Source organism: Pelmatolapia mariae, linkage group LG18, assembly GCF_036321145.2.
Source record: "Pelmatolapia mariae isolate MD_Pm_ZW linkage group LG18, Pm_UMD_F_2, whole genome shotgun sequence".
NCBI lineage: Eukaryota > Metazoa > Chordata > Actinopteri > Cichliformes > Cichlidae > Pelmatolapia > Pelmatolapia mariae.
In genome coordinates, this window is record NC_086243.1 from 25,801,891 (window position 1) to 25,829,569 (window position 27,679).

Sequence of the window (27,679 nt, forward strand, 5' to 3'; positions counted from 1 at the left end):
GAGAAATACATTTGAGAAATAGATCCATTACTTTGAGGAATTATCACATGCCAAAACATTGCAAAGTGTTTTATGATGGCATGAGCAAAGATTTTTCAACTCTGCAAAGTAAACATTTCCTTCTCAGTGACCACAAACTGAAAAGTAGAATTAAAGTGTTAATGCTGCAAACTAATCCGGCAGAAAGGTGCTTGCAGGAGGATTATGTTCTTTTTAAATGCTGTGATTGTTTTGCAAAGGCTTTCATTACAATGATGATAAGGCAGAAAAATAGTAGATACTCTCTGCGTTGTGTGGAGTTGTACAAATTTAAGGTTTTGTGATGCGCTCGTGTTGCAAATTATGATTTGCAAACAAATAAACCCCATCCTCAAAAGTTACCTCAAAGTTGAACGAGAAAAAAACGTAACCACACTGGAGTGAGTTCTGCTTTACAGGTGATGCTATTATTGCTCCCACCCACACGTTTTTTCTGGCTGTACTCACTTCTCTGCCTCCCCAATCAAAAAATGCCCTTGTATCCCAAACACCTCTGCAGCTTTTGTACAGCCCCGCAGGCAGGACTCTGTGTCATTAAACCTCAACTTTCCTCACCACCTGCATAAAAAGGTGAAGAGAACAAAGCTGCACCTTGCTTCTGCCTTATTCTTTTCTCCCCGATAATACCTAAACCTCCTCCTCTTCCTGTTCCTCACCTTGTCCAGTGTGGGTGACCTGGAAAAGACAATAAACGCCTCTTCCTGCCGTGAGCTGGAAAGACTGGACCCGAACAGCGAGCTGGAGTGTGAAGGCTGTCGGGTTGCACCTTGTTACAACACACTTTTTACTTAATTGGCTCCATATCAGCCTGTTTGCCGCTGGTACAGACTGTACAATGATGCAGCCATTGCTTGTCCCTTTACCCTCCACCCAAATGGAAGAGGAGAGAGATACTGCTATGAGGACCACACCAATACACCCCTGTAGGAGAGATTGCTTTGGCATGAATACAAAAGATGAGGTGCAATTTACCAGGTCAGAGAATCTCTCCTGCGCCCCCTTTTTGCTCCAAAATTGCACCAGGAGGTGGCATGCGGAGAAGATAAAGGAGGAAAAAGCCAAGGGGAAACGACAGAGGGACATTAGGAAGAGCGAGGGAGGCAGAAAGACTGGAGGAAGGCGAAAAAGGAGATAGAGAGAAAGGGGTTGCTGTGACAGACAGAGGCGGGCCGAGGAGGGGAAGAAAATGAAAGGCAATCTGATAGATGAAAAAGAGGAGCAAGAAAAAGGAGTGGCTGTCAGAGAAAGAAGCACTTTGGAGACCAAGAAATGTAGGGCAGCTCCTTCAGAGAAAAAGGCAGGGATTTCAGGGGCCTGCTTTGATGAGGAAAAGTTAGAAATGCACACTCACTTGCTTCAGACCGTTATCGAAATTATGATATCTGAAAGGGTCATTATGCGAGAGAAAGCAGCAGCCTCGCAAACATCATTAAAACATCTGCAGGATTTCCCTCTCTGAATGCCTCCAGACACCAGAGTTTAATTCTAAGATTGAGAAGATTTCACATTTGCGAGTGAGCTCACAGTCGCCGTGATCATCCTACCATTTACTGATGTGGTGTGCTGATGTTCCCATAATCCTCTCAGATCAGTTTGTTGAGAGTGATAGGCATGGTTATTGCCCAGCGCAGTGTGGTAAACAATGGGCTGAATCAATAACGAGAAGATGATCTTGTTAAGAGAAGTCTGGTGAGAGTAATGACTCGGAGGAGACGTCTGAGCGCAAGTTGTAAGCCGCTGTTTCACTTTCCCGTCACGTCTGCCCCTCCACTGCAAAAGTCCCTTTTCTGCACAAGATACAGAGAGTTGAAAATGAAACTGGAAGATAAAAAGGTGCAGCATAATCTTAGCGTGGAACCGAATATATGCATGGGCAGGGACGACGGGAGGAAATCTGAATACGGCACTCAGACGAACTGCTAACTGTCAAACTTGAGATGACAAGTTTGTTGTGAGCAAGGGCAAACTGGCAATTTTTACAGAAACCAAAAACAACTTCTTCCAGACTGGAGACGGGCTGTTAATCTTGGAGTGCAAAAAAATAAATCACGTCAAGCTAAATCCCATAGGAGCAATTATTGTTGTGTTGTAGCAATATAACGACAAGCCCGAGAAAAACAAAAAGAAGACATCAATAATACATCGGCAATACTGCAAGCCGTATGTGGGCAAAAGCTCCGCTTCCCTGTGAAAACATTTTCTGTACTAAATATTCTATTTGGAGTGTGTCCATTATGTGGTGGAACAGAGGATAATGAGAGACAGTAACCAAAAGGGGTGTGTGTGCGTGTGTGGATGTGTGTGTATAAAACACCAGCTGCCAGTGACTACACTTGTCAGGCAGGAAGAATCTCCTGGGAAGACAGATTTCATATTGGCAAGCAGGACACGTGAGTGTGTCTTTCAATCTCTCTGTGCTTTGTGCATCACGGTGTCTGTTAGATTTACTCAAATATTGAACTCAAGTACAGGTTTCATGTACTTTTATTGAAAATTTCCGTCCTATGCTATGACACTCCACTACGTTTCAGAGGAAAAATACTGTCTTTGACATCTGTCACTACTTAAAAGCTGAAGAAGGTTTTTATTTAAGAAAAAGTACTTGCATATATATGTATATATACAATGTTTTTCTCATCTTACTAACCACTCAAAACGCTTTAGACTACAAGTCACATCTTAATCGTTCATTCATACTGTCCTGTATTCTATGCTCATCAAGCACTTCAACTGCCTTACATCCACAGCCAATTTACAGTCACCAATTAACCGCCATGCTGGCAGGTGGTGGCTGGCTGTTGCACGGTGAAACAAATCTAATTCTTTGTGATTGCTTTGGTCACAAGCAGATTGCTGCAGTTGCTCATAGCTTGCATAAAGAAATGTCTGCAAATACCTGCAAATACTATCCAACTTCACACTGAAACTTGGAAAAAAGTGCAAACTGGAATTGGAGGGCTTACTTTCAGCAGGATTCAAAAGGTGCCACTTTTACTTTAAAGCAAATGGTCTCCATTTCTCTGTTTGTTGGTTGCCAAGTGGCCTCTAGTCTTTGGAAGGAAGTTACCAGAGGAAAACACAGGGGGAACATGTAAACTATATAGGGAAAGGCCCAAGTCAGGAATTCGAAACAGGAACCTTCTTGCTATGAGGCATCACTGTCCTCAAATTATAGACCAGTGCAAAAACCTTCAGTCTTTTTAAGCTTGCTTTTCCATCCATCAGTTAATTTGTGCTCAAAACACTGAAAACTTAAGGGAAATTCTGGGAATAGTTATTAAAAATCGGGGCAATAGCTTGGTGCGTGGATATACAGCTGCAGAGTGACTGGTTCCAGCTGGAGGACACGCCCATCAAATGAAGGCCGGTTCTCACGTTTCTCCCAACGTCCAAGCAGTCTTTAGTTTTGGCTCTTATTTTGGTAAGGTTAGGTGTGTGGGAATCAGTTTAGCTTCGTTTTGTTTATTATTTTGGCCTTGGTTCACCCCGAAGTGTTGACACTCCCGTTTTGTTGTTCCTCTTGCATCACATTGTAAATAAATCACCTTGTAACGAACGGATTTGTTTCCTGTCACTGATTGGGTCTTCGGGGAGCGAGTGCTTCACTCGTGTTATGGCCTGGCCCCTAGACGGGTCGTAAAATGAATTGAATCTTCAAATAAAAAAACAGAAAACCATGTCATCTTTGAAGATTTAGCCTTTGCAGAACTTGTGTTTCTTGAGCAACAGATAAAGAGTAAAGTCAGCTTTACTGCCAATAGACCATCGGTCAGTAACAGTAAATACCCTCAAAAAGTCTTGGGTTTGATGGGAAAGTTGCTGTGACACATACTCAACATAAAAAAACCCCCACCTGATCCCTCCAATGGGGAAACATTTCTCAAATTAATGAATGAATCAAGCAGAAACACCATATTTTCCACACCTGCATTTGAGCAGCAATAACATCCGTCTGGAAGATAAGCACCACCAGCTGTTTATCTCAATGCACCTTGTAGCGAAATACCAGGAGCAGACGAAGACTCACATTAATTCTCACCTTCTTCTTCTCAAAATTATGTTCAAATCTACAGCAAAGTGGGACGAAAATGTGACTGACTTTCCCTTTTAAACTGCCAGATGGTTTAATGTGAATAAAGTTCAAATCAAATGTAAATACTTCACATAATAGTAAAGGACCTTTGACAGGACTTTCAGTAGTGTATCAACCATTCACTGGCTTTTATCGTGTTCTCCTGTTTGACTGCTTCTCATCTGACAGAAGGCAGAGGCCGATGTTGTTAGAAGCATCAGAATTGGGAAGAAACAGAATTTATGTGACTTTGAATGTGATTTAAACATCTAGGAAAGTGATGATGGGTGATCTTATTTTCACCTTAACTATCGGTCTACAGATGAATGTCCAGAAAAGGGAAAAACAAAAACAAAAATATCTCTTAGTTAGTGGCAGTTCTCTTGGTAGCAATAAATAGACGATGAAGAGATCAGAGGAGAATGGTTAGGCTGGTTTAGGCTGATAAAAAGAAAACAGGTACACATTTAACACTTACTATAGCCAGCATAAAGCAGCAAAAGACTACAACATGTGTCCAATCAGCTACAAAGAAGAAACTGAGGCTACAGTGGTTGCATGCTCATCAAGACTGGACAATAGAAAACTGGAAAAGCATTTCTTGGTCTCTGATGAGTCTCGATTTCGGCTCCAGCACTCAGATGGTAGGGGTCAAAATTTGGCAAGAAAAAACACAAAAGCTTCCTTCCTTGTATCAACAACTCAGCTGCTGGTGGTGGAAAGATGTGGGGAGGATGTTTTTTTCCTGGCACACTTTGTACCAATCAAGTATCATTTAAACTGCAGTCCTTTACGGCCATGTTGTAAGAGCTACTTTCAGCCAGGTAATGCCCCATGTCACAATGCTTATATAATCCCAGGCTGGTTTCTTGAACACAGCGAGCTGGCTGTACTCAAAAGGCCTCTACATTCACCAGATCTAAATCCAGCAGAGCACTATTGTGATTTGGTGGAATGAAATAATTACAGGAATCATGAAAGTGATACCCAGAAATCTGCATCAACTGCCTGATACCATCATTTCAGCATGGACCAAAATCTCTGAGGAATGCTTTGAGGACCTTTACAAATGTATGCATTGAAGAATAAAGGCAGTATGAAGGCAAAAAGTCAATTCTACTACCAGGTTGTATCTAATAAAATAAGGATTGAGTGTAGTGGAAGACATGAACCCCTGAGCCATTTTTCTGAAAAAACAAGCAGTTTCAGCTGCGGACTTAATGCTTGTCTTGTTTTACTGAAGTATTATTTTAAACTACAATTTTGGTACTTGTATTTAAGGAAAGAATCCAAGTGATTCTTCCACCACATAGAGGAGAGCCTGTTTATGCATTTTTCCGCTGCATTCACAGATACACACATCTTAATAGGAAAATGCTAATGAAATGAATCCGGATGCTAATGCTTATTGCCAGGCTAATGCCTATTCATTTAGTCAATGGATACACACCTGATATGCAACAATCACGAAACTGGTGATTAGAAACGTACGAATGAGTTACATTTACACACCTTGATCTTCACAATGAAAGTAATGATTCTTAGCAGCGACACTGGAAGCGGCTCACGTCAGTAAACAAGTGTTTGGGAGTTGTTGTGTTTTTTCCTCTCTGTCTCTTTACTGATTATTTCACCAAGGTGATGAGCCTCCCCACATACGCCAGGCTCATTAGCCTAACCCTAAGCGTATTCTGCCTAGCAGGAATTCATAAAGACACAAACAATGCACACATGCATACTAACAGCTTTCTCTCAGAAAGAGGCTCCCACAGTGTATTATCCCTTAATGAGCCCTGATCAGCCGATGAAGAAAAGGTAAGCATCTCACAGCTGCAGAAGTAAAGGAAGCATTCAAAGACTTCACTTAATGCAATTCTTGAAAAACAACCGCAAATAAAAAGTATTTGTTTACAGATAAATGGCCCAGACTAATGAAACGTTATTAGACTAACTGATGACTCACCGATTCGAAGTAGTTCCAAACAGATGAAGAGCAAAGTTCTGCTCCATTAATGTGTATTCATCGCCTTAAACTTTTTTATATCTTTGAGTGTTATTATGAGATATTAAAACAGGGATAGGCTGCTCATAATTTATTATTTACAGTTCCAGTACAGACTCTAATTATAGGTCTAAAACTGCATTCATGCTTTGAAGCTGATTTCTAGTCACTTGTGGATATTCCAGGCTCTGATTGCCTAGGTTAAACTCAAGGTCGAGACCCTACAATGATACAGAGAAAACCCCAATAATCAAACAATCCCCCCTCTGAACAAGCACTTGGCAACAGTGGGAAGGAAAAACTCCCTTTTAACAGGAAGAAACCTCCAGCAGAACCATGCTCAGGGAGGGGCGGTCATCTGCTGCAACCAGTTGGGGGTGAAGGGAGAGTAACATATTGAAAAGCTGATGATTAGTCACTTATGGACATGCCAGGTTCTGGTTGCCTAGGTAACCATCCAATGTTTTTACTATTAGGTCATGGGCCAATCACATGTATCTTACACTCTCATTGGTGGTTGTTTCAATCATTCATCTGGATGTTGGGTGGAGTTTATTTTGCCCACTTCACGCTGCCAGTGGTTGTTTCATCTTTGCTTGCTGAAAGTTGCACAGTGTCATTGACTTTCTGTGGTCTCTGGTCGTGATGTCACTGCTATTTCCAGAATGGATTTGGTGCGATGTGGTGACCTGAGACCACAGAAAGTCAATAACATTCAACAACTTCAAGTAACTATGGTTGAAAAACTGCTGATGACAAGAAGCTTTTCCCCTTGAGCAACTGAAGCGACTACCAATGAGAGAGCAGGACTCTGTTGACTGGCATATGACCTGTTAATATGTTAACCAGTAAATATGTTAGAGGGTTATCCATTCAACCAGAGTGTCTAGCCTCTAACTTTCATTAAAGAAGGAAGGTTTGTTCAAACAAGGGGAGGTAGCGTGAGAGCAGGCAGGCAGGTGGGTTTTCCTCCACACAGGTTTTCCACAGCGGGTGTTTGTTTGCTTGACTGAAGGAATGGAGGCTGGAACACTGGGGGGGATATAGGCAGATGGAGAGGAAGAGGTAATTTCACTGAGAGATTAACTACAAGAAAGTTTTCCTGAAGCTAGACTGGTTTCCACACAGTATTCTCTATCTGGCAATAAGAGAGGATGAAGAGCTGGTCCTTCTATGTGCGGGTAATTGAAGATGGAAAACAGGTGTGCTGGCCCCAGTTGACAGAAGCAGGCGAGGGAAATGCCTATCTGATCCCACCAGGAAGGAGAGTCTGCCATTTCACAAACTGGCACAGGGATAAGGGAAATGGGGAAGGACGCTGAGGAGCCATGACACAGGGCCTGGAAGGTCTGCAAGGGGCCAGCTGTCAGCTTCCAAGCAAATCACCAAATGAGCAAATCACTTCTAATGTGTACACAGCTTTAGAGTAGAGTGGTTTTCTCTCAACTCTAAACAGAAGACATGGAAGAATAAAGGCTTTTATGTGACTCAGGTGTGCAAAAGCTTACTATTATGAGTCCAACATGATGGCATTCTGAATTTTTTAGAAAAAAAAGCATGTCACAATTTCATGGCAGTTTGATCCCCATCCCTACAGTTTTATAGTGGTTTAGTGTTTCATGGTTTAAAAGAAGATACCTCTGTAACCATTTAACTTACATTTTAACTTAAAAAAAATAGCATTCAAGACCACAGCGTAGAATCCAGAGCTTCGTTAAAATCAAACATTTATTGTAAATGTAAAATCTTAATCTTAACCTACAGGTTACAGCTGACTGCAGCTTTCGGATAAACAAAATGTTTCAGTCAGGGAGAAAAAGACATTTTTTCAGGAATGCACAGTCATTTTCTCAGTGGCTGAAGTCTGTAACTCTGAATGGATTTGTAGAAGCAATAAAACTGATTGTAATGCCCAGGCGGTCGATATTGTTCTTCTCAGATACTAGCTGAGCATCTGATGCCATAATGATGATGATGATCATGATCATCATCAGAGCTTTCTTTGCATTATTAATGAGATGATGATGATGATAGGAGGAGGAATTAACACTGATTATGAGCTGTGGAAATGGAGTCATCTTCAGCTCATAAATAGACTCTTTTGCATTGCTGAAATGAGCTTCAGTATCTGTTAATTTTATTAGCTGCAGCCAGCTGTCTTTATATCATTCTTCTTCAGAGCAAAAATGACAATTAGGAGTGCTTCCAGTTTTGAAATGTGAACATTATTTTGTTCCAAAACTTTATTCTGAGCTCAGTGCTGATGGGATAAACTTTGCTGATGAATCAGCAGGGTCTAGGAGGAAACTTCTGCACTTCTATCAATCAAAGAAGAGCAATTTGACTCAAATAACTACGTGCGCTGAAGTAACTTAGCTTCATTTGGTTATCTCGAGTGCAGATGTAGTGGGATGAGATGACTCAATACAATCTCAGAGGAAAAAGTGTTGTTTCAAAGACTTGAGAATATTTTATTAGATTGCTTTATTTTTGCTGCTAAAGTGCATTCAATTTATATTTTCTCACATTTAAAAAAAATGTAATCCATCTGCTGGCTCACTGTGAACACAGTCTCATTAGATTTTTTGCTCACCTTAAAGCACAAACATCCACTGATTCTACATTAAAGCTGCTGCTTAAAGCCTGGTTGTTTTATTTTAAGATGTTTTAATAACCAGTGATTTTACATGATACACTGAGAGTTAATTACACTATATTTAGTAGTTTGGATCGTTAGCTTTCTAAAAAAAAAAAAAAAAACCATTAAAAAACCCTATTTAAATAGATAATATGCAAGTAAAACTTTATTTATATAGACCTTTCAAGATATACAATCACAAAGTGCTTCACAAGAGTCAACAATGCATAACAAAATTAATAAATACTATGTATTTGGGGTACTTGCTTTTACAGCTTCTCTCTTATTTCCCAAGACAGAACAACATCTTCAAAACAGATGGATTTCATTTAATTTGGCACAGATTTTATACCAGGTGCTCTTCCTTGGGACTGGCACTATGAGTACACTAGCTTGTGACCAGTGTTGGTCAAGTTATTTGAAAAAAGTAATCAGTAACTAATTACTGATTACTTCCCCAAAAAGTAATCCTGTTACTTTACTGATTACTTATTTTCAAAAGTAATTAGTTACTTAGTTACTTAGTTACTTTTTAAAAACATGATTTACAACCTGAATAGGTAATAAAGCGATAGATCTTTCAGCCCAATTCTACTTTTTCTGCATAATCCAGCATACAAAATGTAATCAAATGGAAAAGTCTCTTTTTAAAACTTGTTTTATTAGTTTTAATCTTTTAACTTTATGCATCAAGCAAACATTAAATTATATGCAACATTCTCTGACTGGAAGAAAAATGTTTAACATTTAAACCTATTTTCTGCACATTCCAGCACATAAAATAAAATAGGTTTTTGTGTTTGTGTTTCACTCACTCTTTCAAATAAATGCAAGTGAAACACAGCAGAAAATAAATCAAATCAAAGACTCAGCGGTCCTGTTGCTCTATTTTCACCTGTATAGCAGGAGTGGGACAGGTGGATGTTTGCCCTGGTGCAGGTGTGTCGTAGCAGTCAGTGGAAGAATCCGTGAGTTTCTCTGTGAATTTCACATTCCCGTGGCAGCGCACTCGGTGCTTGCTCGGAAGTTTAGGGGTTTTTTTCACTGTAAAAAGAAGTTTTCTTCCCACGCAGTGAACAGCGGACGCTAATGTTTTTGTCACTTTTTACGGAATCAAACTCAAAGTAAGGTCAGTACTTCCACACGTTAAACGCTGCACGATCATATACTCTCCCGCACTCGATATATTATCCATTGTTGATCTGCACACAGCTGTTGCCATGAACATCGCACTCGCTTCCGTCATTGTCATGAGACACTTGCAAAAAAATCACGGCTTTAGTAACGCAGTGTGCTTACGGGAAAGTAACAGTAATCTAATTACCCTTTTTGCAATAGTAATCCCTTACTTTACTCGTTACTTGAAAAAAGTAATCGGATTATCCCATCTCTGCTTGTGACTATACACATTATTTAGATGGCTACTGTTAGAGTGCCAGGGAAGTTCACTGGTCCCTACCTCTGTTAAAGTTTATTCACCTATCGATCTTCAGGAACTGGATTTAAGTGAACTTGAGAGGTAAAGTTTCAGCATTTTATCCCTAAACTGAAGGCCTTTGTCTCCTTCCCAAGGAGATAGGGAGGCAAACTCTGTACCAGAAAATAGATTTTTGTTACCAGTTTAACTAATATTAAGCCACTATTACCATTAAAAAAAGAAAAAGAAAAGAAACACTGCAACAAAACTGATCGATAGAAAGGGTTACATCAATAAGTTAATCGCTCCTTCATCTAGAAGGTTAAGCAACTGATAACACACAGTTCTGCCCAGAGCTGTGGCTGTGTGGTGCAGACCATCCGCTCAGCTTAAACACTTTCATTCATAACTACTGAGTAGAGTCAACTGCAAATAAACAAATTTTAGCTCAGGACCTGCTCATTTTTCATCGCCAGTGGTTATGTCATCTGTTATCATTTGAAGTTGCCAAAAGTCACTGACTTCATATGGTCTCTGGTCACCATGCTGCTGCTGTCGCTTCCTGTGTAGATAGCCCTAAAGACAGGAGGAGGAGCGACAGGAACACAACACACCCACACAACAAAACCATAGTAGGTTTGCTATTCCCATAACAGCAATTGGATCATTAAAATTAATGTTACTTGTCATAAGAAGCAGTGCAGTTTCACTAATGGTTCAGTTTTGTTTTCAGTCACCTACTGGGTTAGGAGTAAAAAAAAATGTAATTCGGGTTAAAGCATCATCACTTTTCCATCATCCCTGTTAAAAGGGTAGCGCATTTACACCAGAGCTGCCTGGTGTGTTACAATGTGATCCAAACGGGTCCTGCCTGAGCATCTTTGTGTGAGGAGCTGGTGGTTAGACTGGTTTACTGCTATGCATCACAGCACAGATGCCAAAGGATAACCTTGTGTGCATCTGTTTAAAAATAAAAATGAAAACTATTAAAAGTATTTCACACCCAGCCATGAGGAGGGGGGCTCACTGATCCCTAATGAAATTTTTATTACAAAAAGACAATCTGATCATCACCAATGAAGTAAATTTATTAGTAATTTAATGCATGTCTTCCCTTGCTCTGTCCCAGCTTTCCTGTCCATTCTCCACTGTTCTGACGTATTAACGGCCAAAAAACCCACCAAGAAAAAGGAAATATAAATAATAAGACCAGCACTAATTGTTCTTTGCATATTTAGTGCAGCTGTGAGGTACATGTTAAAGGCTGTCTGAAATACGCTGCACTGTGCAGACACATTTCTTTTTTAGTTCCTCTTAAAGCTGTTCAGTGTCCTTTGGCGGTGCTCAGCTTCACCTCCATTTTTTTAAAATCTCTTCAGGAAAAGCTTCTTTGTGATTTGCTTATTTTCAGTGGACTTTGCTGAGTTGGATGGGAGTTTGATATGATTAAAACTGCAGCGTTTTTTTTTTTAATGCAATTTTGCAACACCACTAGGAAAAAGACCACACCAACTACACCTTCAAAATCAATTTTGTCACACTGACAATTATGGGAACTTCAACTGTTGCCCTATATATTAGCATGACCTACTTGCAACCGCTGAGGCTTGGACAGGACCTTTGGAAAGTTAAAGTCCGTATTTACCGACTTCTCAAGGATGATGGAGGTGAGCGGTTCATCACCGTTCTTACAGGCTTCAGTATAGCCACTTTGGAGCTGATGTTTGGACAATCGTGAAGTGGCGAAATGCCTCGGTTTGAACTTTCCAGCACAAACAAACGAACAGTCACACTAGCTTTTTTCAAGGATTGACAAGAAGTGTGAGAACAGGGAGAGCTGCAAGGACAGATCCTCTCCTCCACACTCCTAAAATTACTGCCTCCTTTACTGTTCATGTTCACTGCAGAGCGCCACTAACACCTTGGCTTTCAAAGGAATGGAGACAACGTGTGATCAGAGACGTGACAAAAAGAGGATTTCCAAGTAAGATCTCTTTCACCGTTAGCACAGCTGAAGTCTCCTAGACACTAGGAGACGGCTGGAACTTGTTTACTGATATGGTTTAAGATGTATTTTTAACCCTACCTTTGTATAATGACCAGCTTTTGCTGCTTTAGTTGCTTTTATCATGATTTTGAGATTGCACCTTCTGCATTATGAAATCTCCTTTATCCACGCTGAAAGAAAAAGGACATAGGCATCACACATACGTTTGTGGAAATGCCTCGTATTATCAAAAGGGATTATTTATCATGTGATCAACTCTTACACACAGATAACATTTTCCATTTTCTACCTTCTATCGTTTTTTTAACATGAGCACAGAATTGGACCTCAGATAGAATCACGTCCACTTACTGGCTTGATCCCTTTCATTCAAGTTGTGGCATCAAATAAAATGCTCTTCTTTGTTAAAAATGCCTTTTTGTTGCTGCTTTTGTTGCTACGGAGACATGGAGAAAACTGTCTGACTTCAATCTAATTTTAGTAACTTACGCTTCTCAGGTGACAGCTCCTGAAAATGTTACTTATTACTTACAAACTCCTTTCCAGTGAGCATCTTGGAGCTGAATGATGTTGTGTTGACTGTCATTCTTGAGACACTTCGCAATGACTCAAAAATAGCACCAGAGTTCACATCACCTCTATGAGGTCTGCTCAGCGTGCTTCATAAATGTAAGCTGGACATCATTCCTTCTTAGCAAAAGGAAGTTTTCTGGTTGTGACTTTTTTAATTAAAAAAATCATAATATAACAGTTGTACATGAGCTTGTAATCAATTAGATGAAAGCCAAACAAGTAAAAATCTAGTCCATCAGAAGAAACACAAAATGAAAAGGTAGATTTTCTTCCTCTGACTCCAGCTGTCACATTTTGTGGAAAAATCATGGTTCATCAGTGAGAGATGCAGAGAGTCTTCTGCTGCCACAAATGACACGATGTTCAGTTCTTTGTATAGCCTTGAGAATTCTGTGTAAGCAACATAACGTTGGACTTTGATAGCCTTGTTAGTTGTGAGCTCATAATTGCAAACGATACAGAGTAAATATCGAGCACTTATTAGCAGTTAACAGGAGTGAGAAGCCTTTTTTATTGAACACGTTTCCCTTTGTTTTTTTCTTTTTGTTCCAGATCTTAGACTGCAGACTTTTAACTTCTTTGCCTTTTGTTTTATTGTTAGGAATGAGGAGCGCTGATTAGTAAGCTTTTGTTCATTGTTTTGGGCATTGTTCGGCTCAGAAGCAGATAAACCCATACTGAACCTTGATTTGCCTTTTGCAGAGAGTGTACTCACATATTATGTACAGGTTAACAGCAACAAACCCATTTTAGACCAAATCAAATTGCCAGTCAAAGATCATATTAAAAGACAGACACATAATCTTTTAGTTTGCTTTTTTTATGCAATAACATAATTAACACTTTCTGCTTTGTAACAGGGTCTGATGTGGAAACAGTGCCATGATTATGGCGTCTGTTTCATAACCACAGTGCAGGTTTTGCGGAGGAAACATGGTGAGTTTTGACTGAAGACACATTTTTGGCATTTCAATTTGTTTCTTTGTTACACAGTTACATTCAAAAGGTGTGAAGATTGTGAAAGAACGCCAAAGAGATGGATGCATTTACACCTTTTCAGTGACTGAATTCAAGTCTGAATGCTTCTTGGCTGCATTTGCACTCTGCAATTTTTAGATCTGATAGTTATCCAGTTGCCCCTCTGGATGCATGAAGTGGTTAGAGATTGCTAAGCTATTTGACTGCTGATAAGCAATCTGTAACTTTCCAAACCTGACATTCACAGCCCATTCACGGTCAGCTGTGCAGGGACAAAGACAAGAGAGCCAGGATTTGTATCTCTTTTGCTCCCCCCCCCCCCCCCCCCCCCCCTTTTTGATACAGCCATTTCTTTCACCTTCACAGCGACTCAAACACTGTTTCAGGAGACTGAATCCCATTTTTCCAATAAGATCCATCTTCCTCTCAGATTATGGTTATGGCAGCTCAGGACAGTTTGTCTGATACGGTCCGATAACAGACAAAGTCCCGGCAACTTGTTCTGGTTGAGCAGGATAACGTCCACCATGAACATTTAGAATGCCTCCAGTGTCCAGACTAAATTCATACTGCAGGTTCAATTCCAGTTGTTCCATCAGAGCTGTTCAGCTTGCATTAAATTACCAGCTTAAACTGGTTTTAGTCACACTTAGGCAATTTTGATCAAGTGGCCCTGACAAATCAGATTTAGGACAAAATTTGCATGTTGATCTGATGTGTTTCACTCATTTAGAAAACCTAACAAATAATAAAAAAGAAAAGAAAAAAGCCCAATATTGGCCAGGTGATATGAATCATATGCACAATTTCCAGCTCAGTGAACAACATTTCATCTTAAATTGTTTTTGACATGGGCCGGACTATTTGCAGTGTCTCTTTTGCACTACAGAGATTTAGGTTCCCATGACAAGATGCTGGTATTGATATAATTTGATTTAATGCAGCGCTCCTCCATCAGAGAGGAAGCAAAAGGAGCCCGAAGCAGCTCTGTATGCACCCGGGAAAATTGCTTACTCCTCGGCACCTCTGGAAGTGTAATCAGTGAGCGGGATACCAAAGAAAGCCTTTGTCGAACAGCCATGACACCATCTCTTCAATGAGGGGGGGATGATGGGATATACATCAAAGTCGGCTCTGTAATTGGGAGTGTTTCGACTGAAGGGCAGACAACGTGGTACAGGAAATGATTTAATGTCACATCAGCAAAACACCGCAGGGCTACAGAAGCTGCCTCTGTCTTCTCGGCTGTCTGGTGCTTAAAAGTTAAAGTTTCTTCTGCAACTTTTCTTTTGTCTTTTCTTGTTTTACTTATAAACTTAAAACAGAGCTCTGCTCCTTTGCTCTGTTGTTGGACAAGAAGCACACTGTTTAGGCAAACCCCATGTCTCCATAATTAATAACCTTGGCATCCAATATGTTTCTAATCTGGAGAAGGAATGCTCATGGCATAGAGAAGGAGACTATGCCAAATACAAAAAAAATAGTTGGATGATTTCTCTCTCGCACCATGGAGGGCACGCTCATTAATCATGCCTAAAGAGCTGAGTAATGTTGCGGGCCTCGTGTGTCTGTGGAGCCAGATGACGGAAAAGCAAAGAAATTCGGTTTTATTGTAGTGCTTCTCGCCAGCCGTCGTCTTCCATTTGCTCTTAACCATGAGAACGGCAGCAGCTATCATCTATCTCCTGATGTTGTGCCACAAGGTATGATCCATTTATCATAGTTTAACCTTTTCAGATCCTTTGCTGCTCTCTCTGGCACTGAATGACGAAGGTGCTCCACATGCTAAAGCCTATCATCTACCAAAGATTAAAACGCAGAGAAGCTTTAAATCACCATTCAGCTCATGGCATAAGCCTCCGGAAATCTTCCCTCCACATCCTTTATGTTAAAATGTATAACTTGACCAGTGATTCCCTAACCACAGAATGCCAAAAGGCACGAAGTGCAAGATTACTCCATTGAGGGAATGCTTATCGAGAGGCAGTATCCCCTCCCCGCCACCCCACCCTTCACCAGTAATTGCTTTCCAGGCCTACACCGGAAAGAGCCTGGAGCTGTGTTATGTTTGGCGGGAGCAGAATACTCTGGAGATAAGTTGAATTCCAAGACTATGCTCCAATTGGGACTACTGTGGCATAACGAAACCACTATTCTCCTCTCTTCAGTCAGGAGAGCCGTTTTAGTATTCCAACATTGTCTTTGCATAAAAATAGCAGTTATCTGTCACTGATGTTTCCTTCATTTTGTGTTGTAATTTAAACCCTGTGAATGGTACAAAGCACAAAGACAGAACTCTCTCACACACACGCACACACGTTTGTGCTCTTTTTCCACACAGCCCTGCAGACTTCACAAACACTGTTAGTTCACATCAGATGACTACAGAGTCCTTGGCCATAACAGCCTAATTGGGGAGTTTTCTGTCTTGCTTTCCAGCTGGCTGATTGCAGAGCGAAATCCTAATGAACAGTGAAAAATAGCTTCGTTGCGCAGCGAAGATGTGGCTGTCTGAGATGAAATATTCAAACGTCTCACTTCTCCAGCTGTCACTAAAGCTGCGTTTGGGGGAAGGATGCCTTGTCATGTCTCCTTGGCACAGATGGCTTCGCATGCTCATGCCTTCAAGCGAAGTGTACCTAGTCAGAGTATTTCCAGCCCTGATATGTCTAAAAAAATCCACTCTGACCACAGTTTGTGCTGAACAATCTGCTTTGTAAATTTCGTGTTCTGCCTCAGTGGGATTGCCTGCTGCTGCCCCACAACAGTTTCTGGTTTTTTGGCCATACTGGAGCTGCGGCTCTGAGGACGGCACAAATAAAAGAAAATACTAATATTACAAGATTTGGTGAGCTATTATGATTCCCTGAGGAGCAATCACATATTGCCACATAAGCGGTGACATTTTTGTCGTTAGTGAAAGTCAGTGATAGCTTTTGGATACATTTTAATGAACGTGGATAGTCATTAATTTGCCCAATTATTTGAATTTCATCACAGACCACCATAAGGCAACACACTGGTTTATGACTTGTAAAACTGATGAACTTCCAATTAAGTAAGAACCTCTGGGGCTTAAAAAAAAGCCACCACAAAGGTACTAAAAATCTACAATTCCTCCAGTTACCTCTTAAGGCTGGCTCCCAACAATGTTCAAAATGCTAAAAGGTGGAAATCCAAAATGCAAATTTCAAAACTAAATTCTCACATCAAGGTGGGTACATACATCTTTTATGTACAGTCTGTGGTCAGGACACCAACACTGCTGAGTGTGTAAATAGGAGAGGCAGAAAGCATGCAATGAAATGACATTAAATTATAGGTTTAAAATGTCATCAGAACACCACTTTTCTTTGTCTTAAGCAGAACACTGATTTGCACTTCAACATGTTGTCAGGATGGTGAAGGTGGCGATGAATAACATAAATTAAAAAAAAGCAGCATAGTAAGTCAGAGCTGAGACGTGAGCAGGTGGAGGTTACATTAACTGCAACAAGCACAACCTCCAACCTAACATCAGCTATTGACATGCCCAGATCATCAGCTTAGAGACCCCGGGGCGCAAATGCGTGATGCCCCCCAGCAAGCTTGATTGACAGAATAATTTTAAATCATTATAGAGGAGACCGGGCCTCATGAATGCCATTTTGCTAAGCATTTTCTCAACTTTAATATTGACTCCATTGAATTTCACACTGAATGAAAAATTACCTTTTTATTTGCTAAAATTCCTGTTGAAGAAGCCAAGGATTTAACTTTTTTTAAATAAAGATCATTTGGGGGAATTTACCTTGATTTCAGAGAAATGCTGGCAGGCAACAAATATGGGGAAATGAGAGATTCTACTTCTCTAACAGGTTCACTCAATAGGTCATCTGTGTAAGCTGCTATTACATAATATAATAGCCCTTAAGCAAGTGGATATAAGATGCTTGCTGGTGCCATCATCTTTTGATGGATTGAAGCTCGGCACCCGGGAAACCTTGAGAGTGGAACATTTTAATGTGTTTAATCCTGAAAATGGTTTTAACCCAAAACATGATCTTTATCCAAATATTAAACATGTAGCTTAATGCAGTGGTTCCCAAACTTTTTTTGCTAGCCCCCCCTTTGTTTTATAAGAAAAATGTTTGTTGTAGTTAGTCATTATAAGAAGTGTTTGTGAACTAAAAATCAAGAATGTGGGATACTGTTTGTCCGTGATTTGGAGAGCCCAGTGCGTGCTCCCGATGCAGGGAAAACCAATTCTGCAGGGGAGACCTACCTTGGCACTTGTGCAGGTGAAGCCAAAGGGAAGATATGCTTCACCATATTTTCTAGTCTTTGGCTTGGAAGGAAGTTGGTTTGGAAACATATTTGGCGACGCTTCATATCCTGCTTTGCGTTTGTGTGGAAGCCCTGTCAAAAACCTGTCAATTATGCTAGCAGTGTCCAAACGTTCTTTTTTTTTTTTCTCTTTTCACCCCCCCCCCCCCCCCCCCCCCCCCCCCCCCTGCAGTGGCCCCACACTTTGGGAACCTCTGGTTTAATGCCTGAACTCAGCTGTAGATGAAAATGAAAGTCAACAGCAGCTGAAATTTAAACTAGCCCTCAACAACAGTCATCCTGGACTTTCAGTATTCAGTCCCTTCAGTATTGCTCACATATGTCATTTTATAGTAATGCAAACATAGGTAGAAATACAGTATATAAGGCAAAAACAGAGTTTGCATAATTCTAACGAGCTTGAACGTCACCTTTATTCTTCAACACAGCCTGAACTCCCATAGGCAGCTATCTTGTAATGTATTTAAGCAGTCTTCAGAAATAGCTCTCCAGGCTTCTTGAAGGACATCCGGAGCTCTTTGTTGGATGTTGGCTGCCTTTTGTTCCGTTCTCAAGATGATCCCACACTGCTTCAATATTGTTGAGTTCCAGGCTCTGGGGAGACCAATCCATGACTGAGAGTGTTCCACTGTGGGATTTTCTATCCAGGCATGGTTGCATTGGCAGTGTGTTTCATTGAAATTTTAAAACATTAAGCTATTGCCAATCATTTTATTACGGTGGATCAAAATCTGATGGCACTTTTCTGCAGTCATATTTCCATCAATTTTGATAAGATCCCCAACACCACTGGTTGAACTGCAGCCCTATAATGTGACACCTTTTACAGATGAGTATAGACACTGAATGTTGTATCTCAATTCTGACCTCCTCTGTACATACTGACAAAGATTTGAACCAAAAACATCTAATTTGGTGAGACCTGATTTTCAGTCCACTTCTTGTGTAATTTGGCATACCTTAGCCTTTTCTCCCCGTTTCCCTTCCTTATTAATGGTCCTTCCACTGATACAATTTCTGAAGAGGCTTCAATGAACAGTAGATGGATCAACTGAAGGGCCAGATGCATCTCTCAGGTTCGCCTACTGTAGATATTTTTTAGGCCTGCCACTTCTTCTTTTGTCCTCTACTTGTGCAGTTTAAGGACGCACTTCACATAGTCCTTTACAAAGCAGCATTTTGGTGCACAAATACTATTATATGCCCATCAGACTGTTATCTTTGTCATTTTTAGTAAATTCATTAAAAGAAATTGTGACAGGCTGCTAGTAACAAGTTCCTGAAGATGCATCACTTCTTCATTGTCTGAGCTATGTGGGGTTTTTTTTAAAGGTTGAATGGTCATTATTAGGTGGCCATAAAAGTCAACAAAAACATCAATGTAAAAATGGTCAAGTACAAGGCCAGGACTAAAAATGAGGGGAAAAGCAGCCAATGTCCAAAGATACATTAAGAGACTTCCAGAAAGCCTAATGAACTATTGCTGAAGACCACTTAAATACAAGGTAATACAAGCAAAATACAAAGAAATGAGAGGTGGCACTTAACTGTAGATGAAAGAAACGAATAGTTTATATTGGAGAACATCAGCTACTCAGCAACCAGGCTGCTTCTCTTGGTTTTGACCTTTAATCACATGAAAAACACAATATGCATTGTGAAACAGGAAAAATCCACCTGTTTCCTTTCTCTCCAGCCACATATAAGGACCTCAGCCTCCCTTTCTTAACTCCACCTGACATGCAGGATATCACTTTTTACAAAATTTGCATGTTTTTTGGTGTCAGGAAGGCAATCAGAGGAAGACAGACGCTTTCTTGTCCTCCCATCTCCACTGAGAGACAGACAAGAGTGGTTTCCAGTCCTCCTCCTCCTCCTCCACCTTCTCACTGAGAAAATAAAAAGCAGGATAGTGCAAGAAGAAAGGAAACCCTTAGGGATTTCACTCCATCTTTCACTTCTGTGTCAGTTTCTGCCTCCTCCTTCACTCTCTTGTCTCATTCTCTCAGGCTGAACCTTTCCTGGCTCCTATATTCTCTTTTATCATTCTCTTCGTCCTTCCCCTTCCCCAGTTTTGTCCTCTTCTCTCATTCTCTTTGCCCTTACTCTACAAGAGTTTCTTTCCCTTTTCATCTCCACCCTAAGTTTCTTTCTCTGCTTTCTTATCTGGTCACTCTCATTCACAGCACAAGTCCAGGCCCACCAATGCTGCTGTGTAGCTCAAAATAAATTACCTTTCACTCTGAACTGAGTCAAACATGTGGTGTTGAAAATTCTGGCTATGAAAGAATTAATGGATTTCAAATGCATATATGCATTTATTTATTGATCTATTTATTTCAAAGATGGTTCAAACAGTCATAGAGAAAATCATTTTAAGGACTCTGGCAAATGCTTTAGCATCTTGGCCAAGTGTCTGCAGAAGACATATAAGATTCCAAATGGTTTCTGAGCTGTCATGAGTTTAATACTCTGGTGGAAGATAAAGTGAGGTGGTCAAAGGCTGACTGACACTGCGCCCGTGTGCCAGCCAGCTGATATCTTGGAGAGATCAATATGGCGGCGAGGTCAGCAAGCAAAGATGAGGAAGACAAATGTTCGAGTCAGTATTTTTTTTTCTCCCCAAACAATGATCATTCAACACTGCAGGAGAACACATTTGAGACAAGGCCAACAACTTTTACCCTTTAATACACACAGAAAAACCTCAGCCACGTTTTCAGGTACATAACGGCCCAGGAAAAAAGTTCACGGAAAGTTTTTGAAGACTTTACCGTGCTGCACGCTATAGTAGCCTGCGCATTCAGATCATAAAGTATTGATTGGAGTTTGCAGCGAGAGAACAAGACGGGTGACATAATAGCAGGTTTCAAGCAGCATAAATGATGTTCAGTGGTGCTCTGGCCCTAATTGATATCCCTTGTTGCGAAAATGTCAAAAAATTTATTGCCAAGAGAAAAAATAAATTAGTAGTTTACTTATGATGCTCGGCTGCTCCAGTTCACTCGAGGAAAATCAATTCTCATCCCTAGCTGGGCTTACTGACGCATTACAGACAAATCCTCATCAAATCAAAACATGCATGGTCACTGAATATTGGCATTTGAGGCAGTGAGAAAAAAAAGATGGTGCTGCGTGCCCTGGGTTTCCGAAAATATGACAGCAATGACTCATTCCGTATTTACTCTTGCTCTGCTTGACTTTGGAGAGATCTATGTGACCTAGCTGAGCAATAATTCCGAGTCAGAGTCAAAGAGCTAAACAGCCAGTGGCACATTGACTGCACCTCTGGGTAAATACTAACTGCATTTGAATGTTTTCTATTAAATGAGGTCCATAACCCACACTGGTTAAATCAAATTCACAACATTAAAAGTTTTCCCATATTTGAAAGAAGCATATTTAGCACAAATCTCACAGATATAATACAATTAAAGGCTGGACTCCAAAGCAGAATAGGAGTGTCTGGCACAAATGTACCTACTTCTTACATGCAAATTGTGGTCTGGACTCCAGAGTGGACATGGACAACTATCGCATTTGCAGTATTGGTGAATACTGCATTAGCTTTCTGCATAGAGAGGTGTGTTGTAAGGCTGCAACCACACATCCTTCTCTTTACAAAATCGTCTTCTCACCTTAACTCTAAAACCAGGTTTTTTAACCACTCTTAAAGAAGTAATGACTCAAAAAGGCCCTCTGTATATAAACCACCCTGGAAGCCAATTACAAGCTTCAAACTCTTTAACTGGGATCTTTGTTGCATGTCACAAATTTCCTGCCAGCGTTTTACTGTCACTGTAAGGTAAGAAAAGATCCAAAATACTAAACATGAACTACAAGAAAAGAAACAGCCTTTTACTAAATGTGTCCACAAATTCAAGGTGTAAAACTCATGTTGAGATACCACAGAGAGAGAAAAAAGTGTGAATAATAGTGATTGCATATTAGACAAATAAAATTTGCATGTGTTATTAACAGATTCAGTCATAATGTTAATTTCCTGTTTTGTTTTGAAGCCATTTGGATAATATGGTAAAACTGTGAATTTGGCCAAATATCTGACTGCTGTTCTGCTTAGTTTTAACAGCATAACCAAAAAACCAAATAACACCTTTAATTTTAGACAACTGAGAAAAATTTGATCACATCTAATAAAAAACATTTAAAATATCATAATATATATAACTTTGGGATACTAATTTGACACAACCTAAAACATAATGACTTAAAACCCTTTTGTTTTTAAAAGCAGCCGATACATCCTTCCCTTGAGAGATATATAGAGAGAAATGGAAGCCTAAATCAGCATGTCAGTCATGCTGTCTTCATTCCTGCCACACATGGGCTGACTAGAAACACAGATAGGAAATCACCATGATGACATGTAAAGTAAATACACCCAAAAGGTGACAAACGTGCATTTTCTGTAGAGCAGAGCTACTCGGAGGAAAAACTCACGAAGAAATACAAGCAGCATGTCTCCTGAGAAAACTGCCAGCTGAACTTTTCAGGCAGCATTAAAGGTTTCCACACTTGTTGGTTTCTGCACCGGTGAGATTTCTTTTAGTGAATAATAGTTCTACCATCTGTTGCCAACCTCCATTACTTTGTCACAAGATTAAATGACTCTTCAGATCCCCTGGTGTTTAATTTAGAAGAAGTTCATTTACCAACCAGGCTACTTTTTCTGATGTTCAGGAACAGTGGGTTGACTCCCAGATGTGGCTGGAACATACTCACGTTGCATATTTGTCTCATTTGTACAGCCACAGCCTCATCTAAGAGCAGGTCCAATTACTCATATGCAAATCAGCCTATGACATAATCTGTTGACTTAATACTTGTTTTCTAGCAGGTAGCAGATACTTTCTTTAAGACAGAGATGGCAGCACAAATTGGCCTGTCACTCATGGTGTCTTCAGTCCTGCCACTGACGGATTACTTTATGCACCGTCTGGACACAAGCCCAGCAGCCCAAGAGCTCAGGGGGCCAGAGAAGTGACTGTTCTTGTTTAAAACTCAATTAAACAACCACTCAGATGCAAAATGACTGCAGATGTAAAATTGTTAGAAAGAGGTGGAATGACAAGGAAAGGATACAAAATGACTACAGATGCACAAAGTGACAACAAAAAGATTTAACGTGTCTGCTGAGAGACTAAAAATGACATCAAATATATTTAAAATGGCAATAGACCAATGCAAAAATAACTACAGAAACAAAATAACAACAGAGGTACAAAATGACTACAAAAATAGGTAAAATTACTTCAGATGGATGCAAAATGTCTATAGAGAGAGTCAGAATCAGTAAAGGAAGATGCAAACTGATTGCAGAGACACATAAAACAATGAGGGGAATTACAATGAAAAAGAATAGATACAATGAAAAAGAATAGATACTTAGAATAGATTGCAATTATGCAAAAAATATCAAAGAGGCATAGAACAATTAAACAGGTAAAATTCTATTTCAGGGATGCAAAAATGATAGAAGAGACACAAAATGACTCAAAAGTTAAAGACAATAGCTAAAAATCAATGTAAAGCAGTGCAAAAAAGAGTAAAAAATAAAATTCAGTTGAAAAAGAGGACTACTACAGAGAGGTGTGAAATGATAAGTGGAGGCTAAATTACACTAGAGCAATAAAAAATGACTACTAGTGAAGGAATGCAAAAAGCCTATAGGGACACAAAATGAGCACAGATTGATACAAAATGTGAGGGAAGCAAAGAAAAAAAGGAAATCACGGCTAAAACAACAAAAAAAGAAGTAATAAGTAATAAGAGTAATAAGGCATATGACAGTGGAGGGATACAACAGCAACTCAAAGTGATTAAAAAAGACTTAAAGAAACAGCAACTACAAATAGCCACAAATCATTTTGGTGTATTGCTCCTGCACATCTGAATGAATGATTGTGGCCAGAACGTTTTTCCAAATTTGTCATTCTTAAATCCAGCTGTTTCAGACAGTCGCGAGAGCCCACCAGCCAAACCGCCTGCATGGTAGTGCGCTGTGCCTGCACGCTTACTGAAAACGCCTTCACAAGGTGAATGGGGCTGCTTTACTTGCAGAGGCTTCGCTCCCCGGTACTCTCATTGATTGTTTTCTCCTGGCTTGGTAAACAGATGGCAGTCAATACAACCCCACAATGACGTCAGAGTTCACCTAGCTGCGGGTCCCCTGGGCTTATCAATTAGAGCTTAAGAATGCAGTCGAGGATTTCATTTGTAGCCTAAGCTGTTATTAGTAACGACAGGTGGGTATTGAATGTGGCGCAACGCAGCGCCGGAGAAAATTGTGATAAATGACAGAGAGGATGCTCTCTCTCTCTCTCTCTCTCTCTCTAAAGACAGCTACTGGTCGTCAGGACAGGAGGAAATTTGCGTGTGTGCAGCTCAGGCTGGGAAGGATTCAGTGCCGAAAAAAGGGGTTTGGGGAAAAGTAAAACTTTCAAAAGCTTTGATGCCTACTCTGCTGCGCATTCACCACGCATCTAAAGCGAACCATGCGCCCGTTCTCTGCGTTATGAGACACGCACTCAGCCACATCTGTTTACCTTATGGTCGATGATGCTGTTGTATCCCTGGAGGACCGGGGGGTGAGGCTTGGCGACCCCGACGGAGGCTTCGGTGGGCCGCCGCAGCTGTTCATGCTGCCTGATGCGCGTGTCGTTGGCGTCTCTGGAAGCGCCGTTGAAGCTGCCGTTGTACACGAGGAACAAGCTGGCGCACAGGAGAAGCACGAGAAGCACGGCTACCCCATGGCGCTGACACAAAGACACAAGCAGATGCGGACAAATTAGCCGAGTTGCACCGGACTGAGTTTAACCTGCACCTACGGACTTCATGCAAGATGAGCGGCAGCAGCAGGCGCTGGTTTGTCAGTAAAAGCCCAACTTCCTGTAATGCATGTCACGTGCGACCAAAAACTTAAAAACAGCTTTGATCGAACTATGATAAGGGCACAGCTAATGTTTATGACGCTGTCAGGCTGTTAATTATCTTCTTTACTTAGTTTGCATGCATTAATATTAATCATCAGGTGCGTTGAGGAGCACATGTGTACTGTAATTTACAGTAGGTGCCACACCTCAGAGGACACCAAGAGCTTTTAAGTAAAAGTTCTAGTAAAAAAGAAAAATAAATCACCTCTATGAATTCATGCCAATCGTACATGAACAGGATGAGCAGCTCACGGCACTTTCAATTTGTTTTCTTTTCTTTATTTCTTTAAAAAAATAGTTTACAATTAATACTTATCAGTTAATATTAAAGCAACACGGATATTGTTCACTTTCTACAGTGTATCCGTATTAAACGGAGACAAATCAAGCATCCAGCGCGCTGTGCTGTAGTGGAGCTTTAGTGCCAAACAGAGCGCACAGCTGGACGCCCATTGTTCTGATCCTAATCTTTTGATCCGACACTGTACGCCACAGCGGCGTTATGTCGATTATAGCGCACTTCACGGAACAATGCTGGATTTAAAAGCGAGCACAAACAGTTTGACTGCGGGGTTACATGGCAAAACCCTTTACCATAGGTGTCTTCATTTTGCGGCGCGCTGTCTTATCGCTGCGGTTCAGTGCGTAAGGCTCCACTTTCACTCATGGTCCAGCGTCATCTGCTCGCCTCCCGAATGCACTCCAGTCCGTCCGCGCTGTACCAGCCCGCTTGCCTCTGCCCGTGTGTCTTCAGACTGGAGCCCAAGCGCAATTCATACAGAGGAGACCGCGACAGATGTTCACTGTTGTACCTCTGCTGGGTCTTAACGCCCCCCGAGTTCTTTAGGAGCCGGTGAGTGGAGGCGCAGCGTTTTTAATTAAACAGACTACCTGCAAAAGAGTGATAAGACCTATTTGCTAAACGTTATTTCCTGCTGAACCATATTTGATGTAAATCTGCGCAATTAAACTAGAGTACAGTGAGCCCACTCTATGTCATCTTTTGACGTCTGCTGCATTATCCATGGGATGGATTATAAAGACAAGAGAAGTTATGGGTCTACAGTGCAGACGTTATCTGGCACAATACCCTGAATGTCTGTCACTCAGTGGCGAAACCACGTGTTAATTCGTGCGCTGTGTTTATGTTCAAACTACACTGTACTCGAGTATTTCAGTTTTTAGATCTCTTCATACTTCCACTGTAGACTAGAGATTCTTTGTAGATTGTACTCCAGTCTGCAAAGAATCCCATTCATCATGTCCTTCCTTAAGAAATTAGACTCTTAAGGCGGTGTTACTTATTAAACTACTCCATCACATCCAACCATAAGCTGCACACTTTACTGCACCAGCAATAAGATATGAAAAACTCAAAAAGAGCCCTTTTCTATAATCGTGAAGGACGTTTTTTACTTTTACCCACCAATGTTGCTGAATTGCTTTCACCTGTAAAGCTGTATTTAAGTAAAGTACTGAATCTTTCCTCTTCTCCATTCAGCGCATCAGAACACAGATTTAAAAACAGTTAAAACCTTTATTTCCTTTTCATTGTTTCTGAGTTTTCCACACTTTTTAAAATTTTATTGATTTTACTTAATTTTCTCTTATTTTTAAACTTTGTTGAAAGCTAGGTGTAAAATGCCGTCACACTGAAACCAATAAATAACCCAAAACTAAATACTTTTACATCAATATCATATCAAATTGAATTTGTAGTACAGTAATCCAGTGAACTGACAAAGAGCATTAATGTATGGAGCGTGTCTGCAGGAATGATACACTGTTAAAAAGATAAAGAAACAGTTGATCATCCCAGTAGAAAACTAATTCTGTTAAACTTTAGGGAAATCGGTCTGTCCTATTAGAAACCAACAAGCATCATCAATCAATTTCACCTGCTTTGATTCAAATTAAAGTGACAACTGGACAGGTATTAGATAAACTCTTTTGTGTGAGGAGGAATACTAGGAGCACTGTTGGATGCCTACAAAATAACCTCCAGTGGGATACTCAGAGGCTTTAATGAGGACCTGACCCCCTTAAGCAGGACCTGTGCTTACAGCCCAGCACCTTGCAGTGTGCCTGGAATTCACCAGAAAACACCAGAATGGGTGCCCTGGAGACACCATGGAAAACATTACATTACCTGCAACATCTATGAGAAGAATAGGGTGGCAGTAGTGAACCTGCCAGTTTTGGTGTTCTCTGGTGAATGCCAATTGAGCTGCACAGCGCTGGTGTATAAGCACAGGTACCACTGAAAGATATTGGGCCCTGATACCAGCCTTATGGAGTTGGTTTCTGACAGTTTGGTCAGAAACATACACATAAGAAACAGACTGGAGGTAATGTTGTGAGACTTTGGCTGTATTGCTCTCATTTCTCTGCACACAAAGGAGCAGACACCAGTCCTGCTGGTGGGCTCATGCATTTCCACACTCCTGCCTATTTCACAGTATCACCTCCATGCTCTACAGATTGTGCTGGGAGAACCATATTATTCATAGCAATTATAGATCAATTTGTTTTAAGATTCTCTGGACTCCAGGATGCCTTTGAAAACAATCAGAGGGCAAATGGTACTGTTCCTTTTGGGCACATCATAAGACCAGTAAAATAAATCATTAACAGCTAGTTATATTTTCAGGATATTACCAATAAAGTAGAGAA

General features: G+C 40.6%; 1 protein-coding gene across 1 annotated transcript in view; it reads right to left on the bottom strand.

Annotated features, from left to right (window-relative positions):
• st6galnac5a (ST6 (alpha-N-acetyl-neuraminyl-2,3-beta-galactosyl-1,3)-N-acetylgalactosaminide alpha-2,6-sialyltransferase 5a) overlaps positions 1-26,367 on the bottom strand; it is a 64,046-nt gene extending 37,679 nt beyond the window's left edge. Inside the window, exons 1-2 of the mRNA XM_063462162.1 lie at positions 25,601-26,367; positions 24,620-24,829 (exon numbers count right to left, since the gene is read on the bottom strand). Coding sequence (XP_063318232.1) covers positions 24,620-24,829; positions 25,601-25,615 — 225 coding nt within the window. The 5' untranslated portion in view covers positions 25,616-26,367. The remainder of the gene's footprint in view (positions 1-24,619; positions 24,830-25,600) is intronic.
• Between the last annotated feature and the right edge of the window lie 1,312 nt (positions 26,368-27,679).